The sequence below is a fragment of the Pogoniulus pusillus genome, unplaced genomic scaffold (assembly GCF_015220805.1).
Source record: "Pogoniulus pusillus isolate bPogPus1 unplaced genomic scaffold, bPogPus1.pri scaffold_150_arrow_ctg1, whole genome shotgun sequence".
In the NCBI taxonomy this organism is placed as follows: domain Eukaryota; kingdom Metazoa; phylum Chordata; class Aves; order Piciformes; family Lybiidae; genus Pogoniulus; species Pogoniulus pusillus.
The window spans coordinates 1-19183 of record NW_026974583.1 but is presented as its reverse complement, the minus strand read 5'-3'; the positions used below and the strand labels follow the sequence as shown (position 1 = coordinate 19183).

The window sequence follows — 19183 nt, the reverse complement described above, 5'->3', positions numbered from 1 at the left end:
TCGCTTCCCTTGTCTCCCCTTGTCTTTGCTTCCCTCTGCTTCTCCTTGCTTCCCGTCTCGTCTCTTCCCTTCCCGCTTTGTCTCTTCCCTTCCCGCCTCGTCTCGTCCCTTCCCGCCTCGTCTCGTCCCTTCCTGCCTCGTTTTGTCTCGTCTCGCCTCTTCCCCTCTCGCCTCGACTCTTCCCCTCTCGCCTCACCTCTTCCCCTCTCGCCTTGCCTCTTTCCCTCTTGCCTCTTCCCCTCTTGCCTCTTCCCGTCTCCTCTCGCCTCTTCTAGTCTCCTCTCATCCCATCCCGTCCCGTCCCGTCTCTTCCCGTCCTGACCCATCTCTTCCCGTCCCGGCCCATCTCTTCCCATCCTGTCTCATCTCTTCCCGTCTCGTCTCGTCCCTCCCTGTCTCGTTCCATCCCCTCTCGTCACGTCTCACTTTGCTTCTCTCACTTCACTTCGTTTTGCTTCTCTTCACTTTGCTATGTTTTGCTTAAAGTTGCTTTTCTTCACTCTGCTTCTCTTCTCTGTGCCTCACTCCACTTTGTTTCCTTTCATCTCTACATTTCTCTTAACATGAGTCTGTAGTATGGGATAGGTTTATGTAAATGGCTGTACCGGATGGATGAAGGCTGAAATGGATGGATGGATGCCGGGACAGAGTGACAGATGGAAGGTGACATCCTGCACTTTGTGTCCCCTCTCTGCTGCAGCTGCAGCTCCAGAAGCTGAGGAACCAACAGAGAAGCCAGTGCTGGGCGAGCTGAGGGCCTCCCAGGTGGGCCCCGAGTCGGTGCAGCTGGAGTGGAGCGTCCCCGAGGGCACCTTTGACTCCTTCACGGTGCAGTACAAGGATGGGCAAGGCCAGCCCCAGGTGCTGCCCGTGGACGGGGGTTCACGCACGGTGAGCGTGCCTGGGCTGTCCCCGTCCCGCCGCTACAAGTTCAACCTGTACGGGCTGTGGGGCCGCCAGCGCCTGGGCCCTGTCTCCACCGACGCTGTCACAGGTGAGGCTGCTCTGGGCACTCTCTGCCGCAGGGCTTGGCTCTGGGCAGCAGCTTGGGCAGGGCCTCTGCTGCCTGCCTTGCCCCTGCTGGCTGCAGGCCACAGCTGCTCTCTGCTGCCTCGGGGCTGCCGCTGTGCATGGAGGCAGAAAGGTGTGGGAGGCTGCAGGGCCCTGCCTGGCTGTGTGGATGGATTCTCACCTGCAGCTTTGCTCTGCCCTCATCCTGCTGCTTCTCACCTTCACCCTCTGCTTCACTCTCTTCTGCCTTCTCTGCCACTGCTGCTCAGCTTCTTTCCCTTCTCCTCTTCTCTCTGCTCCATCAAACTCTTACTCCTCTCCTTCTCCTCTCTTCTTTTCTCCTTTCATCAATTCACTTCTCTCCTCTTTACTTCTCTTTCATTCTCTACTCTGCACTTCACTTCCTTCCCCTTTGCTTTGCTCTGCTTCTCTTCTCATGACTTCCCTTTTATTTGCACACCTCGCCTCCTGTCAACTCCACTACCACACCCTCGACGCCCTTCCCCTCCATTCACCTCCTCTGCCCTCTCTTGCCTCTCATCCCTTCCTCTCCCTTTCCCTCCCCTTCTCTCGTGTCCCCTCCTCTCGTGTCCCCTCCCCTCGCTTCTCCTCACCTCCACTGCTCTCAAATTTCTCCTGTCCTTTCGCGTTGCTTCCCTTCGCCTCCCTTCTCCTCCCCCCTCATCCCCTCCCCTTGCCTCCCCTCCATTTCCTTCCCTCAACTACTTTCGCCTTGCCTCACCTTCTCTTGCCTCCCCTCACCTCACCTCCACTTCCCTCCCCTCACCACCTCTCACTTCCCCTCCACTTCCTTTGCCTCCCCATTCCTCCTCTTGCCTCCCCTCACCTTGCCTTCCCTCCTCTTGTCTCCCTTTCTCTTTGCTTCCCTGCACTTGCCTTCTCTTACACTGGAACAAGTTGTCCAGGGAGGATGTGGGTGCTCCCTAGCTGGAGATATTCGAGACCAGGGTGGAAGAGGCCTTGAGTGACTTGTTCTAGTGGGAGCTGTCCCTGCCTATGGCAGGGGTAGGAACTGGATGAGCTTTGAGGTCCATTCCAACCTAAACCATTCTATGATTCTCTTTGGGCTTCTCTTTGCTTCACTTCTCTTTCCTTAACTTTCATTTTCCTCCCTTCTTTACCTGTAGCTTCTCTTTGCTTCTTTCCTCTTCTTTCTGCTGTGCTTTCCTTTGCTTCCCTTCACTCCACTTTGCTTCCCTTTGCTTCATCTCTCATCTCTTGATTCCTGTTCCCATGGCTGTGTGTCATGGCAGAAGTGCATGTAAGATGTCAGTACTGGGTGGATGAAGGCTCAAATGGATGCAGGGACAGAGTGGCAGGTGGAAGTTCCCATCCTGCACTTTGTGTCCCCTCTCTGCTGCAGCTGCAGCTCCAGAAGCTGAGGAACCAACAGAGAAGCCAGTGCTGGGCGAGCTGAGGGCCTCCCAGGTGGGCCCCGAGTCGGTGCAGCTGGAGTGGAGCGTCCCCGAGGGCACCTTTGACTCCTTCACGGTGCAGTACAGGGATGGGCAAGGCCAGCCCCAGGTGCTGCCCGTGGACGGGGGTTCGCGCACGGTGAGCGTGCCTGGGCTGTCCCCGTCCCGCCGCTACAAGTTCAACCTGTACGGGCTGTGGGGCCGCCAGCGCCTGGGCCCTGTCTCCACCGATGCTGTCACAGGTGAGGCTGCTCTGGGCACTCTCTGCCGCAGGGCTTGGCTCTGGGCAGCAGCTTGGGCAGGGCCTCTGCTGCCTGCCTTGCCCCTGCTGGCTGCAGGCCACAGCTGCTCTCTGCTGCCTCGGGGCTGCCGCTGTGGATGGAGGTGTGCAAGGGGAGATAGATGGAAGGGATCCTGCACTGATGGATACATGGAGACATGCGTGGATGCATGGATGGGTGGGTGGGGGAGTGGGTAATGGGATAAGGTGATTTGTCTTTGGGTGACTGACAGGCTGGGTGGGTGCAGGGGTGCATGAAGAACTGAATTTAAACTCCTTTTCCTACTAATCTTGTCCTACCTTCTTTCCCTTCTCTCTCTTCTTCCTTTTCTCTGTCTTCCTTCTCCTTCCTCTCCTTCTCTTCCCCCTTCCTCTTCTTCCCCTCCCCCTTCTCCTTCATCCCCCTCCTCCATCTCCTCCCCCTCCTGCCTCACCTCCTCCTCCTCCATCACCTCCCCCTCTTCCACCACCTCCCCCTCTTCCACCACCTTCCCCTCCTCCACCACCTTCCCCTCTTCCTTCTCCATCTCACACCCTGATGGGAGGACAACTGTCAGAAGGCCTGGAAGGATCACAATGAGGCAATGGACAAAGAGATTTATAATTGTCTGAATGGTTGATGACTCATTGGCTCGCTTCCCTTGTCTCCCCTTGTCTTTGCCTCCCTCTGCTTCTCCTTGCTTCCCGCCTTGTCTCTTCCCTTCCCGCCTCGTCTCGTCCCTTCCCGCCTCGTCCCTTCCTGCCTCGTCTTGTCTCGTCTCGTCTCTTCCCGCCTCGACTCGCCTCTTCCCCTCTCGCCTCACCTCTTCCCCTCTCGCCTCTTCCCCTCTCGCCTCTTCCCGTGTCCTCTCGCCTCTTCCTGTCTCCTCTCATCCCATCCCGTCCCGTCCCATCTCTTCCCATCCCGTCCCGTCTCTTCCCGTCCCGACTCGTCACTTCCCGTCCCGTCTTGTCTCTTCCCGTCTCATCTCATCCCTCCCTGTCTCGTCCCATCCGCTCTCATCACGTCTCACTTTGCTTCTCTCATTTCACTTCGTTTTGCTTCTCTTCACTTTGCTATGTTTTGCTTAAAGTTCCTATTCTTCACTCTGCTTCTCTTCTCTGTGCCTCACTCCACTTTGTTTCCTTTCATCTCTCACCTCTACATTTCTCTTAACATGAGTCTGTAGTATGGGGTAGCTGTATGTAAATGGCTGTACTGGGTGGATGAAGGCTTGAATGGATAAATGGATGTAGGGACAGAGTGGCAGATGGAAGTTGACATCCTGCACTTTGTGTCCCCTCTCTGCTGCAGCTGCAGCTCCAGAAGCTGAGGAACCAACACAGAAGCCAGTGCTGGGCGAGCTGAGGGCCTCCCAGGTGGGGCCCGAGTCGGTGCAGCTGGAGTGGAGCGTCCCCGAGGGCATCTTTGACTCCTTCACGGTGCAGTACAAGGATGGGCAAGGCCAGCCCCAGGTGCTGCCCGTGGACGGGGGTTCGCGCACGGTGAGCGTGCCTGGGCTGTCCCCGTCCCGCCGCTACAAGTTCAACCTGTACGGGCTGTGGGGCCGCCAGCGCCTGGGCCCTGTCTCCACCGACGCTGTCACAGGTGAGGCTGCTCTGGGCACTCTCTGCTGCAGGGCTTGGCTCTGGGCAGCAGCTTGGGCAGGGCCTCTGCTGCCTGCCTTGCCCCTGCTGGCTGCAGGCCACAGCTGCTCTCTGCTGCCTCGGGGCTGCCTCTGTGCATGGAGGCAGAAAGGTGTGGGAGGCTGCAGGGCCCTGCCTGGCTGCGTGGATGGATTCTCACCTGCAGCTTTGCTCTGCCCTCATCCTGCTGCTTCTCACCTTCACCCTCTGCTTCACTCTCTTCTGCCTTCTCTGCCACTGCTGCTCAGCTTCTTTCCCTTCTCCTCTTCTCTCTGCTCCATCAAACTCTTATTCCTCTCCTTCACCTCTCTTCTTTTCTCCTTTCATCAATTCGCTTCTCTCCTCTTTACTTCTCTTTGATTCTCTAATCTGCACTTCGCTTCCTCTCCCTTTGCTTTGCTCTGCTTCTCATTACTTCACTTTCTTTTGCTCGCCTCCTGTCACCTCCACTACCACACCCTCGCTGCCCTTCCCATCCATTCACCTCCTCTGCCCTCTCTTGCCTTGCATCCCTTCTCCTCCCCTCGACTCCCCTTCCCTCGTGTCCCCTCCCCTCGTTTCTCCTCACCTCCCCTCCTCTCGCATTGCCTCACCTCCTCTCTCGTCGCTTTGCTTTGCCTTCCTTCTCCTTCTCCCTCATCTCCTCCTCTTGCCTCCCCTCCTCTTGCCTCCCCTCCTCTTGCCCCCCCTCCTCTTGCCTCCCCTCCTCTCGCCTCACCTCCCCTCACCTCACCTCCACTCGCCTCCCCACACCTCAACACCCCTCACTTCTCCTCCCCTTGCTTCACCTGCTAATCCCTCCCCTTGCCTCCCCTCGCCTCCCCTTCCCTCCCCTTGCTCTTCCTCACCTCCCCTCACCTCCCAACATCTCCCCTTGCATCCACTCACTTCCCATCCCGTAACCTCCACTCCTTTCACCTCACCTCCCCTCGCCCCCTTCTGCCTCCCCTCCACGTCCTTCATCTCCCCTCACCTCTACTTGCCTCCCTTCCCCTCCCCTTGCCTCACCTCCTGTCACCTCGCCTCACCTCCTCTTCCTTCCCCTCACCTCCCCTCACATCGCCTCCCCTCGCCTCTCATCCCCTCCCCTCCCTTCAGCTTCACGCCCATCACCTGCCCTCCTCTGCCCTCACATCCACTTGCCTCGCCTGACCACACCTCGCCCTCTCTTTGCTTCCCTGCTCTTCTCTTGTCTTACACTGGAACAGGTTGTCCAGGGAGGCTGTGGATGCTCCCTAGCTGGAGATGTTAAAGGCCAGGTTGGAAGAGGCCTTGAGTGACTTGTTCCAGTGGGAGCTGTCCCTGCCTATGGCAGGGGTTGGAACTGGATGAGCTTTGAGGTCCATTCCAACCTAAATCATTCTATGGATCTCTTTGGTGTTCTCTTTGCTTTGCTTTGCTTCTCTTCCCTTCCCTTTCGTTTTCTTCCCTTCTTTACCTTTTGCTTCTCTTTGCTTCTTTCCACTTCTTTCTGCTGTGCTTCCCTTTGCTTCACCTCTCATCTCCTGATCCCTGTTCACATGACTGTGTCATGGCACAAGTGCATGTAAGATGTCAGTACTGGGTGGATGAAGGCTCCAATGGATGGATGGGTGGAGTGACAGATGGAAGTTCACATCCTGCACTTTGTGTCCCCTCTCTGCTGCAGCTGCAGCTCCAGAAGCTGAGGAACCAACAGAGAAGCCAGTGCTGGGCGAGCTGAGGGCCTCCCAGGTGGGCCCCGAGTCGGTGCAGCTGGAGTGGAGCGTCCCCGAGGGCACCTTTGACTCCTTCACGGTGCAGTACAGGGATGGGCAAGGCCAGCCTCAGGTGCTGCCCGTGGACGGGGGTTCGCGCACGGTGAGCGTGCCTGGGCTGTCCCCGTCCCGCCGCTACAAGTTCAACCTGTACGGGCTGTGGGGCCGCCAGCGCCTGGGCCCTGTCTCCACCGACGCTGTCACAGGTGAGGCTGCTCTGGGCACTCTCTGCCGCAGGGCTTGGCTCTGGGCAGCAGCTTGGGCAGGGCCTCTGCTGCCTGCCTTGCCCCTGCTGGCTGCAGGCCACAGCTGCTCTGTGCTGCCTCGAGGCTGCCTCTGTGCATGGAGGTGTGCGAGGGGAGATAGATGGAAGGGATCCTGCACTGATGGATACATGGAGACATGCGTGGATGCATGGATGGGTGGGTGGGGGAGTGGGTAATGGGATAAGGTGATGTGTCTTTGGGTGACTGACAGGCTGGGTGGGTGCAGAGGTGCATGAAGAACTGAATTTAAACTCCTTTTCCTCTTCATCTTTTCATACCTCCTTCCCCTCTTTCTCCTTCTCCTCCTTCTTCCCCTTCTCTCTCTTCCTTCTCCATCTCCTTCTTCCTCCCTTTCTCTGTCTTCCTTCTCCTTCCTCTCCTTCTCTTCCCCCTTCCTCTTCTTCTCCTCCTCTTCTCCTTCTCTTCCCCCTTCTCCTTCATCCCCCTCCTTCCCCTTCTCCATCACCTTCCCCTCCTCCTTCTCCATCTCACACCTTGATGGGAAGACAACTATCAAGAGGCCTGGAAACATCAATGGATCAATGGAAAAAGAGATTGACATTTGTCTGAATGGTTGATGACTCATTGGCTCCCTTATCTTGTCTCCCCTTGTCTTTGCTTCCCTCTGCTTCTCCTTGCTTCCCGCCTCGTCTCTTCCCTTCCCGCCTCGTCTCGTCCCTTCCCGCCTCGTCCCTTCCTGCCTCGTCTTGTCTTGTCTCATCTCTTCCCGCCTCGCCTTTCCTCTTCCCTTCTCCTCTTGCCTCTTCCTGCTTTTCTCACCTCTTCCCGTCACCTCTCATCCCATCCCGTCCCAACCCGTCTCTTCCCGTCCCGTCTCGTCTCTTCCCGTCCCGTCTTGTCTCTTCCTGTCTCGTCTCTTCCCGTCCCGTCTTGTCTCTTCCCGTCCCGTCTTGTCTCTTCCCGTCTCGTCTCATCCCTCCCTGTCTCGTCCCATCCCCTCTCATCACGTCTCACTTTGCTTCTCTCACTTCACTTCGTTTTGCTTCTCTTCACTTTGCTATGTTTTGCTTAAAGTTGCTTTTCTTCACTCTGCTTCTCTTCTCTGTGCCTCACTCCACTTTGTTTCCTTTCATCTCTCATCTCTACATTTCTCTTAACATGAGTCTGTAGTATGGGGTAGCTGTATGTAAATGGCTGTACTGGGTGGATGAAGGCTGAAATGGAGGTATGGATGCAGGGAAAGAGTGACAGATGGAAGGTCACATCCTGCACTTTGTGTCCCCTCTCAGCTGCAGCTGCAGCTCCAGAAGCTGAGGAACCAACAGAGAAGCCAGTGCTGGGCGAGCTGAGGGCCTCCCAGGTGGGCCCCGAGTCGGTGCAGCTGGAGTGGAGCGTCCCCGAGGGCACCTTTGACTCCTTCACGGTGCAGTACAAGGATGGGCAAGGCCAGCCCCAGGTGCTGCCCGTGGACGGGGGTTCGCGCACGGTGAGCGTGCCTGGGCTGTCCCCGTCCCGCCGCTACAAGTTCAACCTGTACGGGCTGTGGGGCCGCCAGCGCCTGGGCCCTGTCTCCACCGACGCTGTCACAGGTGAGGCTGCTCTGGGCACTCTCTGCCGCAGGGCTTGGCTCTGGGCAGCAGCTTGGGCAGGGCCTCTGCTGCCTGCCTTGCCCCTGCTGGGAGCTGTGAACAAAGCGCAAGGGTGGGAGGATGCAAAGATGGATGGGGCAGGGCCAGAGAAGGGGAACTGAGCTGGGCAGAGCAGGGCTGTTGAGGAGCAGCTGTGAGGGCTGGGAGTGTTCAGCCTGGGGAAGTGGAAGCTGAGAGGAGAGTTTGTTGCTCTCCACAGCTCCCTGGAAGGAGGCTGCAGTGAAGTGGGGGTGGGACTCTGCTCCCTCACTCATCTTAGGTGACAGGAGGAGATGTGCTGGCATTGTGCCAGGGAAGGGAGAGGTTGAAGATGAGGAAAAATTTCTTTGCTGCAAGAGTGGTCAGGGACTGGAAGAGGCTGCCCAGGGAGGTGCTGGTGGAGTGCCCATGCCTGGAGCTGTTACCAGCAGTGTTGGGCATTTGGGAGGTGGTTCTGTGGTTGTGGTGGTGTTGGACTGGGAGCTGGGGGCTGAGAGGCCTCCTCCAACTGAAATAGTTCTCTGATTGCGTGGATGGAGGAGTGGCTGTAGGGCTGAGCTCTGCCTGCTTGGTGATTGGATGGGTGGATGGGTGGCTGGGTGGGGGGTGGAGGGATGGAGATGGATGGAGGGATGGATGGAAGGGTGGATGGATGCATGGGTGGAGGGATGAATGAGTAGATAGTTGGATGCATGGAGGGGGGGATGGTTGGAGGGATAGTTGGAGGGATGTGTGGAGGGATGGGTGGGTGGATGGAGGGATGGGTGGGTGCATGAGTAAGTGGATGGAGAGATGGATGGATGGAAGCAGGGATAGATGGATGGATGGATGGATGGATGGATGGATGGATGGATGGATGGATGGATGGATGGAGAGATGGGTAGGTGGGTAGCTGAATGAGTGGAGGGATGGAGAGATGGGTGCATGAATGGGTGGATGGATGAGTGAGAGGATGGAGGGAGAGATGGGTGCATGGGTGTGAGGATGGATGAGTGAGTGGAAGGAGGGAGAGATGGGTGTGTGGGTGGGTGGATGGATGAGTGGGTGGATGGAGGGAGAGATGGGTGCATGGGTGGATGGATGAGTGAGTGGATGGAGGGAGAGATGGGTGTGTGGGTGGGTGGATGGATGAGTGGGTGGATGGAGGGAGAGATGGGTGCATGGGTGGGAGGATGGATGAGTGGGTGGATGGAGGGAGAGATGGGTGCATGGGTGGGTGGATGAGTGGGTGGATGGAGGGAGATATGGGTGCATGGGTGGATGGATGAGTGGGTGGATGGAGGGAGGGAGAGATGGGTGCATGGGTGGATGGATGAGTGGGTGGATGGAGGGAGAGATGGGTGCGTGGGTGGATGGATGAGTGGGTGGATGGAGGGAGAGATGGGTGCGTGGGTGGATGGATGGGTGGATGGATGGAGGGAGAGATGGGTGCATGGGTGGGTGGATGGATGAGTGGATGGATGGAGGGAGAGATGGGTGCATGGGTGGATGGATGAGTGGGTGGATGGAGGGAGAGATGGGTGCGTGGGTGGATGGATGAGTGGGTGGATGGAGGGAGAGATGGGTGCGTGGGTGGGTGGATGAGTGGGTGGATGGAGGGAGAGTTGGGTGCGTGGGTGGGTGGATGGATGAGTGGGTGGATGGAGGGAGAGATGGGTGCGTGGGTGGGTGGATGAGTGGGTGGATGGAGGGAGAGATGGGTGCGTGGGTGGGTGGGTGGATGGATGAGTGGGTGGATGGAGGGAGAGTTGGGTGCATGGGTGGATGGATGGATGAGTGGGTGGATGGAGGGAGAGATGGGTGCGTGGGTGGGTGGATGAGTGGGTGGATGGAGGGAGAGATGGGTCCGTGGGTGGGTGGGTGGATGGATGAGTGGGTGGAGGGAGGGAGAGATGGGTGCGTGGGTGGGTGGGTGGATGGATGAGTGGGTGGATGGAGGGAGAGATGGGTGCGTGGGTGGGTGGATGGATGGGTGGGTGGATGGAGGGAGAGTTGGGTGCATGGGTGGATGGATGAGTGGGTGGATGGAGGGAGAGATGGGTGTGTGGATGGATGGGTGGGTGGATGGAGGGAGAGATGGGTGCGTGGGTGGATGGATGGGTGGTGGGTGGATGGAGGGAGAGTTGAGTGCATGGGTGGATGGATGGATGGGTGGATGGATGGAGGGAGAGATGGGTGTGTGGATGGATGAGTGGGTGGATGGAGGGAGAGTTGAGTGCATGGGTGGATGGATGGGTGGGTGGATGGAGGGAGAGATGGGTGCGTGGGTGGGTGGATGGATGGGTGGATGGATGGAGGGAGAGATGGGTGCGTGGGTGGGTGGATGGATGGGTGGATGGATGGAGGGAGAGATGGGTGCGTGGGTGGATGGATGAGTGGGTGGATGGAGGGAGAGATGGGTGCGTGGGTGGGTGGATGAGTGGGTGGATGGAGGGAGAGATGGGTCCGTGGGTGGGTGGATGGATGAGTGGGTGGATGGAGGGAGAGATGGGTGCGTGGGTGGGTGGGTGGATGAGTGGGTGGATGGAGGGAGAGATGGGTGCGTGGGTGGGTGGGTGGATGGATGAGTGGGTGGATGGAGGGAGAGATGGGTGCATGGGTGGGTGGATGAGTGGGTGGAAGGAGGGAGAGATGGGTGCGTGGGTGGGTGGGTGGATGAGTGGGTGGATGGAGGGAGAGATGGGTGCGTGGGTGGGTGGGTGGATGGATGAGTGGGTGGATGGAGGGAGAGATGGGTGCGTGGGTGGATGGATGGGTGGGTGGATGGAGGGAGAGATGGGTGCGTGGGTGGGTGGGTGGATGGATGAGTGGGTGGATGGAGGGAGAGTTGGGTGCATGGGTGGATGGATGAGTGGGTGGATGGAGGGAGAGATGGGTGCGTGGGTGGGTGGATGGATGGGTGGATGGATGGAGGGAGAGATGGGTGCGTGGGTGGATGGATGGATGAGTGGATGGATGGAGGGAGAGATGGGTGCATGGGTGGGTGGATGGATGGGTGGATGGATGGAGGGAGAGTTGGGTGCGTGGGTGGATGGATGGGTGGATGGATGGAGGGAGAGTTGGGTGCGTGGGTGGATGGATGGGTGGGTGGATGGAGGGAGAGTTGGGTGGGTGGGTGGATGAATGGGTGGAGGGATGGGCAGATGGATGGAGATGTGCATAGCTGCCCAGGCCCGTGGAAGATGACATTCCTTGCTGTGTTTGCTCTCCTGCAGCTCCAGCTCCAGAAGATGAGGAACCAACCTCTCAACCCACCCTGGGTCAGCTGAGGGCTGCCCAGATCACTCCTGAGTCCATGCAGCTGGAGTGGAGCGTCCCAAGGGGCAGTTTTGACTCCTTCCTGGTGCAGTACAGAGATGCCCAGGGCCAGCCTGAGTCCCTGCTGGTGGATGGAGGCTCTCGCACGGTGACAGTGCCGGGGCTGGCCCCGTCCCACCGCTACATCTTCTACCTGTATGGGATGCTGGGGCAGAACCGAGCTGGGCCTGTCTTCCTGGACACCATGACAGGTGAGGAGCTGGGCAGGAGCTCTCCATGCCTCCTCTGGGCACTGCACTGGGAGGGTGCCATGAGCTGGGGCAAGGCCCAGCCTCTCCTCTGGGGCTTGGTTATAAATGGGACCCTCCCATGGGCACTGACCGGGGTTGGAAAGGTTGGAGGGATGGGAGCAGGCAAAGGGGGAGGGATGGTGAGGCAGGGTGGAAGAAGAACATCTGTTGGCTGGGGGGAGGAAGGGAGGGATGGACGCAGGGAGGGATGGGTGGGTGGATGGGTGGGTGGATGGGTGGATGGATAGATGGGGGAGAGATGGAGGTGGATGAGTGGATGGATGGATGGGTGGATGGAGTGAGGAGTGGATGGGTTTGTGGATGGGTGGAGGGAAGCATGGATGGATGGGTGGATGGAGTGAGGAATGGGTGGGTTTTTGGGTGGGTGGATGGAAGCATGGATGCATGGAAGCATGGGTGGATGGATGGGTGGATGGATGGGTGGATGGAGTGAGGAATGGATGGGTTTATGGATGGGTGGAAGGAAGCATGGATGCATGGGTGGATGGGTGGATAGATGGAGGAAAACATGGAGATGGATGGGTGGGTGGATGGGTGGGTGGATGGAGTGAGGAATGGATGGGTTTGTGGATGGATGGAAGGAAGCATGGATGTGTGGGTGGATGGATGGGTGGAGTGAGGAATGGGTGGGTTTGTGGATGGATGGATGGATGGAGTGAGGAATGGGTGGGTTTGTGGATGGGTGGAAGGAAGTATGGATGGATGTGCGGGTGGATGGAGTGAGGAATGGTTGGGTTTGTGGATGGGTGGAAGGAAGCATGGGTGGATGGGTGGATGGAGTGAGGAATGGATGGTTTGGTGGATGGGTGGAAGGAAGCATGGGTGGATGGGTGGGTGCATGGAGCTGGATGGAAGCAGGGGTGGACAATGGATGAGTGAGGAATGCGTGGGTGATGCGTGGACAGCCAGCAAGAGGAACATTTGCTTGGGCAATGCGTGGGTGCTGAGGGCTGTTGGGCTAAAGCTCCTGCCCTGCTCTGTGTCCCCTCCATCGCTGCTGCAGCTCCACAGAGCGTGGAGTCTCCACTCCCACCTCGGCTGGGCGAGCTGAGTGCTCCTCACGTCACCCCCGAGTCGGTGCAGCTGGAGTGGAGCGTCCCCGAGGGCACCTTTGACTCCTTCACGGTGCAGTACAGGGATGGGCAAGGCCAGCCCCAGGTGCTGCCCGTGGACGGGGGTTCGCGCACGGTGAGCGTGCCTGGGCTGTCCCCGTCCCGCCGCTACAAGTTCAACCTGTACGGGCTGTGGGGCCGCCAGCGCCTGGGCCCTGTCTCCACCGACGCTGTCACAGGTGAGGCTGCTCTGGGCACTCTCTGCCCCCCATGGGGGCTGGGTTTGGGCAGCAGTGAGGCCCAGCCTGGACTCCTGGGTGGGGTGAGAAGTGGGAACAGCTCCTGAGTGCAACCGACAGGGTGGGGATTGGGTGGGGGATAGCCAGGCTGGAGTCATGTGTGGGCAAGAGGATAGAGGGAGGGAGGGATGGAGGGGGAGGGAGAGAGCAGGGTGGGTGGGTGGTGGTTGGGTGGTCAATGGTTGGTAGTTGGCGATTGGTAGTTGGTGGTTGGGTGGTCAATGGTTGGTAGTTGGCGATTGGTAGTTGGTGGTTGGGTGGTCAATGGTTGGTAGTTGGCGATTGGTAGTTGGTGGTTGGGTGGTCAGTGGTTGGTGGCTGGTGGTTGGTGGTTGGGTGGTCAATGGTTGGTGGTTGAGTGGTCAATGGTTGGTGGTCAGTGGTTGGGTGGTCAGTGGTTGGTGGTTGGTAGTTGGTGGTTGGGTGGTCAATGGTTGGTGGTTGAGTGGTCAGTGGTTGGGTGGTCGGTGGTCGGTGGTTGGGTGGTCAGTGGTTGGTGGTTGGTAGTTGGTGGTTGGGTGGTCAATGGTTGGTGGTTGAGTGGTCAATAGTTGGTGGTTGGGTGGTCAATGGTTGGTGGTCAGTGGTTGGTAGTTGGTGGTTGGGTGGTCAATGGTTGGTGGTTGGTGGTTGAGTGGTCAATGGTTGGTGGTTGGGTGGTCAATGGTTGGTGGTTGGTGGTTGAGTGGTCAATGGTTGGTGGTTGGGTGGTCAATGGTTGGTGGTCGGTGGTTGGGTGGTCAGTGGTTGGTGGTTGGTAGTTGGTGGTTGGGTGGTCAATGGTTGGTGGTTGGTAGTTGGTGGTTGGGTGGTCGGTGGTTGGTGGTTGGTAGTTGGTGGTTGGGTGGTCGGTGGTTGGGTGGTCAGTGGTTGGGTGGTCAGTGGTTGGTGGTTGGGTGGTCAATGGTTGGTGGTTGGGTGGTCAATGGTTGGTGGTTGGTAGTTGGTGATTGAGTGGTCAATGGTTGGTGGTTGATGGTTGGGTTTTGGATGCTGTTTTGGCATCAATGGTTGGGTGGGCGGTGGTTGTTGGGTGGGTGTGGTTGGGTTTGTGGTGTTGGGTGGGTGGTGGTTGGGTGTGTGGTGGTGGTTGCTGAGTGGGTACAGTTGGATGGGTGGTGGTTGATGGGTAGGTGGTGTTTCGGTGGGTGTGGGTGGGTGGGTGGTGGGTGGGTGTGGCTGTGTGGGTGTTGCTGGGTGGGTGTGGTTGGGTGAGTGTGGTTGGTTGGGTGGTTGCTGGGTGGGTGTGGTTGGGTGTGTGGTGGTGGATGGGTGGTTGCTGTGTGGGTGTGGCTGGGTGGGTGTGGTTGCAGGGTGTGGCCGTGTGGGTGTGATTGGTGGGTGTGGCTGAGTGGGTGTTGGTTGCCAGGTGGGTGTGGCTGGTGGGTGTGGCTGGGTGGGTGTTGGTTACCAGGTGGGTGTGGTTGGTGGGTGTGGCTGGGTGGGTGTTGGTTACCGGGTGGGTGTGGTTGGTGGGTGTGGCCGGGTGGGTGTGGCCGGGTGGGTGTTGGTTGCTGGGCACTGGTTGGTGCTTGCTGTCTGGGCGCCGCTGGTTGGTGGTTGCAGAGCTCCTGGCCTGGTGCCCAGGCCTGGCCTGGCCCCGCTGGGCACAGTGCCCTGGGGCCCACAGTGCCCTGGCGCCTGCAGTGCTGCCCCTGGGATGCCAGCAGGGCTCGGGGTGGGGCACAGTGCCCCTGGGGTGCCAGCAGGGCTCAGGGGCCACAGTGCCCTGGGGCCTGGAGTGCTGCCCCTGGGGTGCCAGCAGGGCTCAGAGGGGCACAGTGCCCCTGGGGTGCCAGCAAGGCTCAGGGGCCACAGTGCCCTGGGGCCTGGAGTGCTGCCCCTGGGGTGCCAGCAGGGCTCTGGGGGGGGCAGGGCAAGCTCTGGGGGGGTCCCACTGGACCCTGGCACGGGTGGGTCTCTGAGTGGGGAGCTGTGGGTCCTGGGAGGCTGCCAGGGCCCAGGGGGTGCCAACAACCACATCTCTGCCCACGCAGGGGCCCCTGGCACGCTCTGGGTGGGCACTGTGTGGCCTCGCAGTGCCCTGCTGCATTGGGCACCCCCCACAGTGCCCCCTGAAGGCTACGACCTCCTCTACGGCCCCCCCGGAGGGCCCCAGCAGGTACCGACCCCCCCGGGCCCGTGGGACCCCAATGCCCACCCAGGGGACCCCACTAGTGCCCACAGAGCCCCCAATGCCCACCCAGGGGGCCCCACTAGTGCCCACAGAGACCCCCAGGGGACCCCACTAGTGCCCACAGAGATGCCAGTGCCCAACCTGGGGACCCCACTAATGCCCCCCCCAGGACCACCCCAGGGACCCCACTAGTGCCCACAGAGACCCTAATGCCCACCCCAGGGACCCCACTAGTGCCCACAGAGACCCCAATGCCCACCCAAGGGACCCCACTAGTGCCCACAGAGACCCCAATGCCCACCCCAGGGACCCCACTAGTGCCCACAGAGACCCCCAGGACCACCCAAGGGACCCCACTAATGCCCACAGAGACCCCAATGCCCACCCCAGGGACCCCACTAGTGCCCACAGAACCCCCAGGGGCACCCAAGGGACCCCACTAATGCCCACTCAGACCCCCCCAGGGACCCCACTAATGCCCACTCAGACCCCCCAGGACCACCCCAGGGACCCCACTAGTGCCCACAGAGACCCTAATGCCCACCCCAGGGACCCCACTAGTGCCCACAGAGACCCCCAGGACCACCCAAGGGACCCCACTAGTGCCCACAGAGACCCCAATGCCCACCCAAGGGACCCCACTAGTGCCCACAGAGACCCCAATGCCCACCCAAGGGACCCCACTAGTGCCCACAGAGCCCCCAATGCCTACCCATGGGACCCCACTAGTGCCCACAGAGACCCCCAGGGGCACCCAAGGGACCCCACTAGTGCCCACAGAACCCCCAGGGGCACCCAAGGGACCCCACTAATGCCCACTCAGACCCCCCAGGACCACCCCAGGGACCCCACTAATGCCCACGGAGACCCCCCAGGGGCACCCCAATATCCCTCGTGGGGACTCCACTCCTCCCTTAGGACCCCCAGTGGCCCCCACGCAGCCCAAGGTCACTTTGGGGACCCCTCCCCCAGCCCCCCCCCCCCCCCCCCCCCCCGTGGGCACCCCACGGTGTCCTGAGTGGGCCCCGATCTGCCCCCCCAGACGCTGAGGCTGCCCCCCGGGACCACCTCGCAGCACCTGTGGGGCCTGGAGCCGGAGCAGCTCTACGAGGTGCAGCTGCGGGGCCGGGGGGGGGACTCCTCCCACCCCCCACTGGAGACCACCTTTGACACGTGTGAGCCAATCAGCTGCTCCCACGGGGCGGGGCGGGGGCGCAGCAGCCAATCACCTGGGGCTGGGGGCGGGTCCTAGGATGGGGGGGCAGAGGAATTCTCGGGTGGGGGATCCCAATGTGGGGGCCACCCAAGGAGATGGGGCGTGGGGGGGGGGAATCTCGGGTGGGAGCCCCCAAGGAGATGGGTTCTGGAGTGGGGGGAACTCGGGTGGGGGCCCCCAAGGAGATGGGTTCTGGAGTGGGGGGGTCTCGGGTGGGGGCACCCAAGGAGCTGGGTTCTGGAGTGGGGGGGTCTCGGGTGGGGGCACCCAAGGAGATGGGTCCTGGAGTGGGGGGAACTCGGGTGGGGGCCCCCAAGGAGATGGGTTCTGGAGTGGGGGGGTCTCGGGTGGGGGCACCCAAGGAGATGGGTCCTGGAGTGGGGGGAACTCGGGTGGGGGCCCCCAAGGAGATGGGTTCTGGAGTGGGGGGGTCTCGGGTGGGGGCACCTGACTCCATGGGTGGGAGGCACCTGGGTTCTTGGGTGGGGGGCACCTGGCTCCGTGAGTGGGGGTTCCCTGGGTGGGGGGCACCTGGCTCCCTGAGTGGGGGGGTCCCTGGGTGGGGGGCACCTAGCTCCCTGGGTGGGGGGCCCCTGGGTGGGGGGCACCTGGGTTCGTGGGTGGGGGGGTCCGTGGGTGGGGGGCACCCAATGCCCTGAGCCCCTGGGCGAGGATGGGGGGGGGAGGGGGCGCTGGGTGCCAGCTGCGCCCCCCACTGGTCTCTGGGCTGACTTTGGGGTCTCCTCCTCGCCCCCCCCCCAGCTGCCCTCCCCCACCCCCACCCGCGGGACTGCCGCGAGGAGCAGCTGAACGGGCCCGGCCCCTCCCGCCCCTCCCTCATCTTCCTCGGGGGGGACCCCCAAAGGCCCCTCCCTGTCTACTGCGATATGCAGACCGACGGCGGCGGCTGGCTGGTGGGCACGGGGGGGCACGGGGGGGCACTGGAGTGGGCACTGGGAGGGCACTGGAAGGCGCTGGAGGGCACTGGGGGGGCGCTGGTGGGCACTGGGTGGGTACTAGGGGGCACTGGAAGGCGCTGGTGGGCACTGTGGGGAGCACTGGAGTGGGCACTGGGGGGCACTGGGAGGCGCTGGTGGGCACTGGGGGGGCGCTGGTGGGCACTGGGTGGGTACTAGGGGGCACTGGAAGGCGCTGGTGGGCACTGTGGGGTGCACTGGAGTGGGCACTGGGGGGCACTGGGTGGCACTGGGTGGCACTGGGGGGGCACTGATGGGCACTGGGTGGGTACTAGGGGGCCCTGGGTGGGTACTAGGGGGCACTGGGGGGCACTGGAAGGTGCTGGTGGGCACTGTGGGGAGCACTGGAGTGGGCACTGGGGGGCACTGGGAGGCACTGGTGGGCACTGTGGGGAGCACTGGAGTGGGCACTGGGGGGCACTGGGAGGTGCTGGTGGGCACTGAGGGGGCACTGGGGGGAGCACTGGAAGGAGCTGGTGGGCACTGGGGGGGTACTGGGGGCACTGGAGGGCAGTGGAGGGGCACTGGGGGACACCTGGGGGGCACTGGGAGGGCGCTAGTGGGCACTGAGGGGGCACTGGGGGGGCGCTGGAGGAGGCACTGGGGGGGGAACTGGGAGGGTGCTGGTTGGCACTGGGGGGAGCACTGGAAGGCGCTGGTGGGCACTGGGGAGGCACTGGGCAGGCACTGGGAGGGTGCTAGTGGGCACTGGGGGGGCACTGTGAAACGCTCGTGGGACCTGGGGGGCCGCTGGTGGGCACTGGAGGGGCGCTGGAAGGCACTGCTGGGCCCTGTGTGGAGCACTGGAGTGGGCACTGGAGGGGCACTGGAGGGGCACTGAGGGGCACTGGGAGGGTGCTATGGGGCACTGGTAGGAACTGGGGGGGCGCTGAGGGGCACTGAGGAGGCACTGGAGGGGGTAGTCTGAAGCGCTGGTGGGACCTGGGGGGGCGCTGTGGGCACTAGAGGGGGCACTGGAAGGCACTGGTGGGCACTGGGGGACACTGAGGGGGGAACTGGGTGGGCACTGGTGGGCACTGGGAGGACGCTAGTGGGCACTGAGGGGGCACTGGGTGGGCAAGGAAGGGGGCACTGGGGGAAGCACTGGGGAGCACTGTTGGGCACTGGGGGGGGCACTGGAGTGGGCACTGGAGGGCAGTGAGGGGGCACTGGAAGGCACTGGTGGGCACTGGGGGACACTTGGGGGGCACTGGGTGGGCACTGGTGGGCACTGGGAGGGCGCTAGTGGGCACTGAGGGGGCACTGGGGGGGCATTGGGGGAGCACTGGAGTGGGCACTGGGGGGCATCGTGGAGGCACTGAGGGGCACTGAGGGAGCACTGGAGTGGGCACTGGGGGACACTGGGGGGGCGCTGGAGGAGGCACTGGGGGGGCACTCGGGGGGGCACTGGGTGGGTGCTGGTTGGCACTGTGGGGAGCACTGGAGTGGGCACTGGGGGGCACTGGAGGGACACTGGGGGAAGCACTGGAGTGGGCACTGGGAGGGGTTGGTGGGCACGGGGGGGGGGCACCTAGGGGGGACGCTGGTGGGCACTGGGGGGGGGCTCTGAAAAGCACTGGGTGGGCACCTGGGGGGGCACTGAGGGGGCACTGGGAGGCACTGGGGGGGGCACTGGGGGGGGCACTGGGGGGGGCTGGGTTTTTGGGGGGGGTCTCTGTCGGGTGTGCATTGGACACCCCCGGCCCCCCCCCCCCCCCCCCCCCCCCCCCAAGGTGTTCCAGCGGCGCCAGGATGGGGGCACAGACTTCTGGCGCGGGTGGGAGGACTACGCCAGAGGCTTCGGCAACGTCAGCGGCGAGTTCTGGCTGGGTGAGCGCCGCGGGGGGGCGGGGGGGGGGCGGGGGGGGACACCGAAATTTGGGGGGGTCAGGAGGGGCTCAGGAGTTGAGGCAGAGGCAGCTCTGGGGGGGCTCGGGGGAGGGGAGGAGGACAGAAGTGGGGGGGGCAGTGGGGAGGGGGGCGTGGGGG

The 19183-nt window shown here is 61.8% G+C and overlaps 1 protein-coding gene across 1 annotated transcript in view; it reads left to right on the top strand.

Moving 5' to 3' along the window:
* LOC135173938 (tenascin-X-like) overlaps positions 1-19024 on the top strand; it is a gene marked incomplete at both ends in the record, with an annotated part of 66698 nt that extends 47674 nt beyond the window's left edge. The window contains 9 exon segments of the mRNA XM_064141150.1: positions 707-994; positions 2396-2689; positions 4022-4315; positions 6002-6295; positions 7612-7905; positions 14862-14986; positions 16044-16174; positions 16921-17131; positions 18928-19024. Of these exon segments, the coding sequence (XP_063997220.1) occupies positions 707-994; positions 2396-2689; positions 4022-4315; positions 6002-6295; positions 7612-7905; positions 14862-14986; positions 16044-16174; positions 16921-17131; positions 18928-19024 (2028 nt within the window).
* Positions 19025-19183: the final 159 nt, after the last annotated feature.